Source organism: Amblyomma maculatum, chromosome 4, assembly GCF_055883805.1.
Source record: "Amblyomma maculatum isolate TAMU_Amacu chromosome 4, ASM5588380v1, whole genome shotgun sequence".
NCBI classification, from domain to species: domain Eukaryota; kingdom Metazoa; phylum Arthropoda; class Arachnida; order Ixodida; family Ixodidae; genus Amblyomma; species Amblyomma maculatum.
The window spans coordinates 86,074,006-86,084,994 of record NC_139347.1 but is presented as its reverse complement, the minus strand read 5'-3'; the positions used below and the strand labels follow the sequence as shown (position 1 = coordinate 86,084,994).

General features: G+C 48.8%; 1 protein-coding gene across 1 annotated transcript in view; it reads left to right on the top strand.

Moving 5' to 3' along the window:
* Positions 1–4,866: 4,866 nt before the first annotated feature.
* LOC146191565 (uncharacterized) overlaps positions 4,867–10,989 on the top strand; it is a 42,493-nt gene continuing 36,370 nt past the window's right edge. The window contains exon 1 of the mRNA XM_084602074.1: positions 4,867–5,214. Coding sequence (XP_084458200.1) covers positions 5,169–5,214 — 46 coding nt within the window. The 5' untranslated portion in view covers positions 4,867–5,168. The remainder of the gene's footprint in view (positions 5,215–10,989) is intronic.

Here is a 10,989-nt window from a genome sequence, read left to right as displayed (position 1 = left end):
TTACGGTTTCTCGTGCGTGTACATGTAGTTTTTGTTCGTTTAATAACCAATCCCTTAACCAAGTCTCACACTTTCTTACTGGGATACGGTCCTAACTGTTTTCAAATTATTCAGCTACGGGTCGTAAGCGATCACCTGATATAGATATAAAACCCCGCTTTAATTACTCAGCCGCGCGGGCGTGCCTCTACCGACCAAGCACCCACTTTAACAAATGTTTTTAACGAAGCCTATGACATGAAACTCCTTCCACCTTCATTTTTATCCTTCCAAAACAGATGCAGGATCGAGTCCCGACCGCGACGGCCGCTTTTCGGTGGAGGCCAAAAGCAAGGCGCCCGTTTGCTGTGCGATGTCAGGGCGCGTTAAATAACCTCAGGTGGTCGACATTTTCTAAGCTCTCCACTACGGCGTCTCTCATAGCCTGAGTCGCTTTGGGACGTTAAACCCCACAAACCAAACCAAACCAAACGAGGACTGGAAGGATGATCCAACCGTGCTGAGGCAAGTTTCGTACGATTTATTTTGAAATGAATACAAGCGCACAAAAACAGGCACACAACAAAGGAAACACACAGGACAGGCGCTAACTTCATCTGATTTATTCGCAGGTAAGAGCGGAAAATATATACATAAAAGGAGACATGCGCAGTAAAGAAACACATCGTCAGTTCACAATGCGTGCTCAAGATACCTGTACTCTGCGTGCAAAAGATTAACAGATGTGTCACTCACACAGTCATGCCCCCTTTTTCTGACGTGAAAGGCTTCTAATAGTTCACGTGCCGTCTTATCACCGCCTTTGCCAAGTATCTTTATCTCCTCCAGCCGCGGCTCACACGCTCTGCAGTTCGCACAATCCTCTGGCAAATCTGTCCCTCCACTCCTTAACGCACTATTTGTCTGGCGAATGTTGATTATAAAATTTTATGAAAGTATTGGCGAGAAGTCTTTAAAGTGCGATGAGAGATATTGAGAACGGTCATCAGACATGCAGTATTAAAGGACGCGGTATTGCTACAGACATAGAGAAGGCGCGCAGTGTTCTAGGGGTATGTGATGCTACGAAGGCAAGTTTTGCCATGATGCAAGTGGACTTTGGAAAAACGACTGACTGTGTCCCTCACAATATTCTTCTGTCACTGCTAGAGCATGTTCGTGCTGGAAAGATAATTAACAATGGGTTGGAAATGCACCCCTTATTGTGAACAGAAAGGTTGGAAACAGAATTCGAATATAGGACGGTCTGTGACCCAAGGGTGCACCCTGTTTTCACCATTATTGTTTGGTGTCTATAATGAACCGTTATGCTTAAGTATCATCTACAAACAAGACAAACAATGTCGTACGTGATTTCGACAACACAATGAAAAGGTTCGTGTTCTGGAATACGCGGATGATGTTGCTGTTTTTCTGCTCCAGTTATGAAAACATTTTGGAAGTTTGAAAAAGCTTCTGCGAAGCAAGTGGTAGTGCGGTCAATTAAGTGCTTGGAATTTCGGAATGGTGAATGGCCTCGAACTCCAATTTCCTTCGGGAATGTATCATGGACGACTGCACATAAACGTTTCCTCGTCCCTCTCGAATATTGTACGGTGATAGTGAACCTTACTGGCGAGGTATAAGGCTACAGAATTGAAAAAAGAAAAACAAACATCAGAATTTTCTGTATTGAACCTCTCAATGTTTGGACGTGTCATAGTTTTCAATGCTTTCTTGGTCAGCAAGCTGTGCTACGCATGTGCTACGCGGCTGCCGTTTAAGTGGGCAAATGTTGCTTAGGATGTTTGCAGTGTTTATGTGAGGTTCCTCTTGAGAAAGCACAAGTCAGCCCAACCTGTTTCGGAGCGTTCGCGTAGGAGGTCGTGGTTTATGCCACTTATTTGGGTGGCAGTTAGTTAACCGCGCTAATTTTTTAGGGATGTCAAGGACCGCTTTTTGCGTCCTGTTATTCAGTTGAGACTGGGCAGAGTTTTGCCTGAATTCATTGTTACACCCCACTGTAATCAAGGAGGTATGAGTATTTGAGAGAAGTTGTACTAGCTTGCAGCTTTTTTTTTTTCATGATCCTCTTTGGGTAACCTTGGTCATCTGGCCCGAAAAAAACAACAACCTTGTAAGCGATATATGTGGGTCACTGTTCCTTCACCATTTTGTAGGACCATGCACAGTGCAGGCCTTGGTCAATACGTTCAAAAAGGAGTTTAAAAAAAAGGGCTTTCCTCTTGTAGTCAACACATTTTTTTTTCAGACTGCACAACGGGACTTCACCTCTTAAGGCGCGCGGTTACAAGAGAAAGTCCACTGTCTACTATGCAAAAAGGCATGGAACTATTGAGCACGTTTTCTTAGAGCGCCATGACGCAGTCTTCTTCTGGGACTTTCTCCAAAGGATTCTTAAGAAAGATCTTCCGCTTAACTCTCACGGCATCAGATATCTCCCGATTTGAAAACGAGGACGGTATTCCTTACGATCTTGTAATGGCGTTGGCCCTGCACATAGTATATGGAGAAGTACGGTGGCGGTGCGTCACGCGTATCTTGATGCACGGCAAGTGACAGCATACTTTAGGGACGCCATTACAAGGTATACTGTCAATTGTTTTCAAATTTGGGGACCCTGAACCTGACTGGCTCCAGCACATTGAAACATTGAAGAAATTGAAAGAGTTATCTTAGTCAAATATGGCTGAGGGCTCTTGTGTAAATATTGGATATTTAGACTGCAAAAAAATAAAATTAAAATTGTGTCTGCATGGCTTAGGAGCAACGCGCTTGTCTCATCATTCTAGAGCTCTGCAAGGTTGATTTCTATCGCATCCTTTTATCTCAAATAAGCAATCGGAGCTGGCAGCTTGTCCCAACTTTATGGTAGCACGTGGTCTCGTTATGACACACAAGCCCTGGGCGAATCAGTGTTCAACCATGACATTTGCAAGCTATAACACCTTTCACAGTCATGCTTAATGATTTTCTCTTACAATCCTGTAAAGCGAGCCTGTAAAGCGATCGCGTTAAAATACGTAATGACTGAATATATATTTCGGGTTGTCACTAAGTTCACTTTTCCGTTCCGTTCACTCCCCGTGCTTACCCCCTTCCTAGCAACCTGACGAGAAAGGAGGTAGTGGATTAGGGCTGGGGCGGCCCTTACCCCGTCAGTGACCCGATGGGGCTCTCAAAACGATGCAGTGCCGAGCACATGTCCTAAGTTTCCAAAGCCAGCCGGTGAGGCGGACATTCGTCACCTTTTACGGACGTGCCCAGGAAGGCAGACATCAAGAACAAAACGATTACAAGTGGTTGAACTGTCGGCTATAATGGAGGAGGACTTGCACTTGGTGGTAATGGGCAACATTAAGAGCTGAAGTAATTGTATCCGGTTTCTGGAAGAAAATGCTTTACTCTACTTACTTTAGTTAAAGACAGCTCCATCCAATGGCACATGGTAACTCTTCGAATAACAAACAAACAAACAAAAAAAAAGGAATAATATAATGGCATGGTACCAAACAGCACCACATTTAGCCGAAACCAAGTATGACGTTCGGAGGGACCATTCCCTTGAGTAGACCTAAATCAATGTGAAAAGATGGTCCTTTGTTTCACGCTTCGGTGTCGGCAGTGCGAAAAAGCAAACGAACATCATGAAACCTTCAGAGACGTCGCTCAGGGGTCCCCGTGCGTCGAGTCAGGGCGTTTAGGTGCTGACACGGGCACTTTCTCTCCTCTTCCGAGTGTCGACATTGAACTTGGCCAGGTGACGGCGCTTGGCGCGTGCCACGCGTCAAAAGACGGCGCACACCCACAGCCGTGACTCACAGCGGCCTTCCTTCCAAACGCTGCCGCTTGCCGGGAGCGCGTGCTACCCGAAGTGCTATAAAGAAAACGTGCGACCCCTTCACTCTTGCTCGGTGTCCGCACGCAAAGCTTTCTCGCACCGACCCAACGGTGCCGCCGCGCAGCGCACAACAGCAGCACGCAACGCTCCAACAATAACTGAGCCCGGTTGAAAAGAATGGAACGCAGCCGTCTCTGCTATCGGCTGGGCGAGAAGGGGTCCTCCTTTTTCACGCTGTTCTTTCTATTGACACGACGATGCGTCCACCGAGGCCGGTGCAGATGCTCGCTTCATTAGGCGGCCGCCGTAAATCAGAGCAGAGAAAGATGGAGAGGGATGAAGAAGGAAAGATCCAGCGAACAGCATGCAGAGAGCGCGGCACAAAAGGCGAGCAGCCAGTAGAAAGGCTCGCTCGCCGCCCACGACATCCTTCGGGGCCGCTGTGAGTTGCCGGGCACACGTTTTGGTGCGCGATGCAAGATCCGTCAAACGGCCGCCGGGCGGCCGGACGGGGCCCTTCTCTCATTCTCAACGGGGTTGCAGCAAGAGGTGGAGAGAGTTCGAGAGAGAGAAACCAAGGACCGGTGCTTTAAAACAACAAAAAGAGGATAAAAAGAAAATGCACTGCGCTTGTTCTTTTTCGTTATCTCGCCCCCTTCGTTCCTCACAGTACGCGGGACTGAAGGATCACGAGAGGGTGAAGAACGCAGACGCCCAAGCGGAACTGGTCCTCAGCAAGCGCCCGTCGTTGTCATCGTCGTCTTCTTCGCGAGGAGGAGGAGGGTAGACGGCGCGCACAACTTTCGGAATGCACTTCGGAAGTACGCACGCACGCCCTCACGCACACACGGCGCGCGCTTGAGCGCGCCCGTCGTCTGAGCAGCGGGGCAACGTCACGGTGACGTCACAATCGCCTTTCGACCGGGATGACGATGTCGCTGGAGTGTTTGGCGCGCTGCACGCGTTTGGAGGGAGAGCGCGCGGTGGGTCGCCCTTTCCCCCGCCATCGAAGAAAAACAGGAGCCGTCGCTTATAAACGCACTTGCGGAGCAAATGGATCACTAGGGCGTTGGTAGGAAGCCCACACGGTGGTGTGCGCGCAGATTGCGGTGGACGACGGTCGTAGGTTGGGACGGAACAGCGTGCGGCAGCTGATAGCGGCGGCAGCAGCGAGTTCTCTCTCCATCGACAAGAGCAGCGTGTTCGCGCGGCGCTCGGCGACTTCGCCTTCTCTTCGTCGGCCCCAACGGCTGCTCCCAAGCATCCTCGTCCGACGCACCGCGCCGAAGTTGTTTAGTGGTGCCTCGCTCTTCGCCGGCACGGCGGCATGGAAATCGTGCCGTGGCTAACGCTCCTCTGCGCGTTCTTAGGAGGTGAGTGATCGCGACGGTCCTTCCTTTTTGTCTTCTCTTGGGACTGGTGTCATAGCGGGAATTTAAAATCAATAGAATCGCTTCCTCAAACATCCGAGCAACAGGTGTAGGTTACTGTCGTCTCCGGCCAACTTGCTGTCTGAAAAGAGAGACGGGCCATAGAGTCCGGTTGCTCGGCTGTCTCCCACGAAGGATGTGGGAGTTTATCTCCGCGGTGTATGCGCACGACGTTTTCGAGAAAACACTTCCTGCGAGGGGAATGGAACGTGCGCTGTACACTAGCGCGCTTCCCTCGTTTACATTCAGGAAGGCTTCTAGAGGCACTCGCGTTGCCCCCACCGTGGCCGTTCGATGACACTGCGCGGTTTCTCTCGGGCGGTGTGCCTCTCACACGCTTATGCTGGCTATTTTGCAGCGGCTACCCATCAGGTTTATGCTCGGAGTGGTTTGTAAATAGAGTGCAGATGAAGTGTCCTCTTTTTGTCCAGTTTGAAAAGTTTCGCTGTAACAGCATGGCGATGCATTTTAATTGACATCTGTCGCTGTGTTTCAACACAGTCAAGCTATATTGTGACGAAGGAATCGTGTCAGGTCTCTTTCCAGCTCTTTATGAAAAGCAAGGAAAAGAAATGCAAACTTGTACTTGTCGGCACGCTGGTGTACGTACAGAAAAAAAAAAAAAAATCTAAGGTGCTCACCTCTTTGCAGGCCTACAAAAAAAAAAAAAAAAAAAAGGAGCTCCTTCATCGCAGGACGGTACCAGAAGCTTGCATGCTGAAGGAAAGGTCGAGATGGAAAGGGGCTATTAGGAGAAATATTGTGGGCATATTTATATCTATTGCTATTTCTTTAACAAAGCTTTGCTGAGAACATTCAGTGGGGAGGATGTCCTGGCTCCAGTTCAACATTGATCTTTAACGTTGCGTTGTGGTGTGGTTTACTATACAATCGTTGTCGGTGAATGTGCACAAGGGACCACACTTAAAACCACTCTGTCGTGAATGAATCGTTCAATAATTATATAAATAACCAGATAATAGCAGTGCTTGGCTGACCGAAAATATTTGAGAGCTTTTTAATGAACCATATGAGTAATAGGCATGGAGCCGTTTTCACATATTCTCAATGAAAGACTCGACGTTTATAACAGGGGCCAAAAGCCGAGATGATATACGATGTACACTCAAGTAGTGGTTAATGCGCAAAAGAAGGCAATAAAATTGCGATATACTTCTCAAATGATTTGATATTTATGTACAGATGAGAAAGGGCACTTCATTCAAAATCAAGAATGATGCAAAATACGTGGTATATAGTTTCGATTTTAGGAGCACTAACCGCTTTAAGAAACATCAACTCCTGAAATTTTTGAGTACAAGTTTTATAGAAGAAGGGATGAGCTACAGTAATTATTGTGTCCGCATCGGTTTAACAGTGCTAAAGGTGCGGTAGTCATTAACACAGCACAAATAACGCGTCGCAGTATCAGATGCGAGGTGAATTTGGCGTAAATATGTGCGTGCGCCCGTGGAATTAGTCATTTGCTCAGCATGCGTGAAGGATAGCATGCATAGTCGAATGAACTGAGCAAAAATAGAGGCTAGATTTATAGCAGTAATTCAAATAGATCGATTCCGTTAACGTTACAGTGCTGTTTCGGATCTTGTTCCATACTTGAGAAGTAGCATTGGGGTCCATTTTCACATAAAACGGAAGCTCGAGCTCATTGGCCAGTTCACTGGCCTTATATTATGTGCGGTGCTCGGAATGCGCCGAGGTTGCACAAAACCCTTTCCAGGACGTTCTGGACGGTGACGTCACTGCGAAACTTCTGAAGATGATTCGTACAATTTTATCCGATTTCGTTGGTTTGTGCTTTTGTCCGTCAGAGCCAGTGTCACTCCATATATATTTTCGGTAGCGCTTATTTTGTTTTTTTAATTTTTTCGAATTGCTGAACGAGAAATCAATGTCTCCAAAGAGAGAGAGGGAGAGAACAAAAAGCGGGATAGTTCCTGCAAAAGTACTGGATCCGCACAAGAAACCCGACTGGTATATCCGTTTTGTACTGTCGCGCTACTGTTGGGAGGTCCTCAATCAGACGCTAGTAGTTTATAGCATTAGACTTTTTTTTTTTTAAACCATTTTTTTTTTTTTTTTTTACCATTTCTCAAAAATTGCATCGAAGTCATATTCAAGGTTAACCGAGCAAATGACGTGAGAGTGCTCGGTGAGGCTGGGGGCCTGAATATTTCTCCCAGTCGTCGTCTAAGTTCGGGTCGCAAGACAACGAGGAATGAAATGCCCAGCGTCTTTTCTCGTTAGCGATGTGATGCGCTGTCGAGAACATTATACTCTTCATCATTTGCTCTCTTTGCCCAGTGCGCTAACTTCTATTCGTGGCATCAAGACAAATGTGAAGCACTTAATTTTTTTTTTTCGACGCAAGTGAGAAGCTTCCCAACACAAATATAGAGATGTCGTACCCCGCCCATAACGATGCGGCGCACCGGAGCGGATTACATATGCTTGTTTGAAAAACGTTCTCAAATTGTACAGAAAGAAATAATAACAAAAAAAAAATATCGGCATATTCTAATTCGTCGTTAAACAACTTACCAAAACCTGTAACGGCGACGTAAACATACAGTGAGAATAAACGCGCGTGTCTTCTCACGTCGCCTAATGGGAAAACATGTCTCTCTCTCTCTCACCGTCGTAGGTCTGCACTCAGAGCGAGCCCAAATGACCATGTGAAAACGCGGCAGCGTTTAAGCTAATCTTACCTCATTAGCCTGCGGAACGATGCAAGAAAACCCGTAACGAAAGAACAAGGGCAAAAAAAAAAAACAAAAACAAAACGCGAAACACAAAGCTTGAAAACGGCGCTTAATTGCCTTCGCACGCGGCCAGAGCGTGCACTGCGCTCCACCAATCACGAGTCCGTTCCAGCTGCTAGAAATATATAGCGTCTTGTAACTCTTACTTCGCAAGACATTACCGCGTTCTCTCGTTCGTTTTTGACTTCCTTTATTTGCTGTTTCTTTGTGCTGTTCCCGCGTACCTCATCACGCAAGAGATGAAAAAGCATGCAGAGTTCGGCAGTGTATATGTAACAGCTGGGCACTCATCCTTTCTGCGTTGTCCGCATCTCCGAACCCGTCTGCCTCGTCTGTCTGTACGTTCTGGCCCCCCTGAGGGGAGGCAGGGAGTGCCATTAAGACTACGCCTAAGCGATATGGCGGCAGTCCTTGGCCGTCGCAGACGGTCACTATAAACACCGGTTGGTTCCCAAATGGAATTGAGGCGGGAAGTTTACGACGGCGGGCCATTGGAGCTACGATGAAAAAGAAAAAAAATACTGAATAGAGGAGCCAAACAAAAGGCACTGCTGCCTAAGGAAGGAAGAACAGGGAGTGGTGATGACGGTGAAGGAATAGTTGTAAGTCGGAGGGGACTATGGAGTGGAGGGTGCTACTAATTATCAGCGACGATCATCTGGCACTCTTTCAACGGCGCGTATCGAACGCACACACACACACGAGACCGCGGAGGCTGCATTCCATCTGCAACACCACGGCGAGCGAGTCGCAATTAGCTGCTGCCCCGTCTAGCGTTTGCTAGGCGTAGTGTGGGGGCCCTCTGCGGTCGCCACGGCCTCCGGCCTGGCCTGTGCGGTGGCGGCCGAGGTCGCCTTGTAGTACAGAGAACCACGCGGGCTCGGCTGCTTCTTTCGCGCGCTCGCTATTTCGGGAGATGCGCGCCTGAGCGCCTCAACAATAACACTGCCTGTTTCTATAACCCGAGCATGCCGCTGCCGAACGAAGCCTGGAATCCCGCAGTGTCTGCTTGCGCGGGTTTTCATGCGCGTGTTTGTGGGAGCACCGTCACGCGGCGGAGCTGCTGCAGAGAATGAGCAATGCCTTTGGTATACGGCCCCCTCGTTGCATGCCGCGAAGACAGAAACGTGATTCGGTAGGAAGGACCGGAAACAGGGAGCTCGCTTTGTTTCCCAGCAGCTACCGTGGCGGCTCCCTTCTCCTCGCATAACATCCGGTGAAAAGGCGGGAAACGACCAAACAGTGTTCCGCTCTCTTTCCGCCGATCGAGCCTTTCCTTTTCATTAATCCTGGCGGCACACCTTCCTTTCAACACCGTTAAAGAGTGAGTGAAAGGGGGGGTAATATGTTCGCACGGGCCGCTATAAATATCGTACTTTAGTTTTTGGTTATCTTCGCCTCCTTGTGTACGGGACGGGCGAATTATAGAAAACTGGGCGGAGATGGGGATCACCCTACCGGAACTTGTACAGAGAAACGGGCATCGTCACAAGGCAGTTAACGCCGTTAATCTGAAACAAGTGTACAGCGTTCAGTGTGCCATTTGTTGGTGTTTCAATACCAGGATCGGTGAACTGCTGTGGCGCGCAGCACTTCTATTGGCTTACCTACGGCTTGTTTCACCATTGAGCACCGAGCCAGTGCATGTGGTGGGCTCTTAATATCCCTGCGTTAACAAAACGGTAACCATTCCTTTATTGCGAAGGGAGCAGCAGCAAGACACGTAGACACAACAGAGGCATATATTAATGTCTTGAGCAAATACGCATTCTTTTCGGCCCCGCATGTTACGTGTGATTCTGGTTGCACCACACAGCACGCCACACTGGGAAGCAAATCTCTCAGACTGCAACTTTAGACATCCTTTATAACTTTTCCCGGGCACAACGCCATCAGGGTTGTCACCTTTAGCTGGTGATAAAAAGAGAGAGAGAGAGAGCAGCTGTTTCGTGTGGGCAATCCATTCAAGTTAGGTCAGTTTAGGCGCCAGCGGGGAACGGGCCTTCAACACAGGCGGGGGAGACGCGTTTAATGAGCCGACTCTCAATTAATGCACTTTCGTCCGCGCTGCCGCAAGCTCGTGCGTCGAAAGAGAGGGCGAGGAGGAGAAAGCACAGAGCCATTGTGCACGCTCGTTGAGGGACGCGAGCCTCGCGCACGCCCACCGCAATGTCCAACGCGCCTCCTTGTAATTAGCGAGCGCATTAAAACGACTCGGCGTGTGGTCGTCGTGTGTGTCTACACCGACCGACTACAGGCGGCGTCCGGGAAGAAAAATGGAACAGATAGACAATGGCGTCTCCCGACGCCGTTAGCAGACGATGACCTTCGTGCCGTTAGAAAGAAAACTCTCCTTTCATATCCTTCCTTCCTCTGCTTGCGGTTCGGCATTCTGCTGAGGCGCGTGTCGCTTGCGGTGCCTCATAGATTCCCTGAGCGACCGACGAATAAGATTGCATGTTGTGAGGCGCGTGCGCAGGCCGACTGTCGTCCCACTGGCCTGAAAGCAAAAACGCGAGGCGACAGCGACGCGCGGCCCCGTCACCCCTGACACGCGCCCGCCATGCACAAAAGACGGATCGCTTTGCGGACCTTGAAGTCTCTAAATTTGAGGGCTCGACTCTTGCTGAAGCCTTCGCTGCTCAGCGCGACGTCACCGTCCGTAAAGTGCACGTGCTTGTGTACTGTACTTTAATGCGCAAACTTTCAGATAAGCTGTGGTGTGGCAGTGGTAATAGCTGATGTAAACCTGCTCATATTTTACCAATGGCATACATTTCCTGCTTCCACGAGTTTTCGACTCTTACGGGCTACAATAGCTCTGTTTCTGCTCTTGGCCCGACGCCAAAATAAAAGCGTCAAAGCCAGTCAAAGCTATGCAGTTCAGTCCCACGTGCGACCATTACTACAATGTCTAGTTCGAAACAACGAGCCA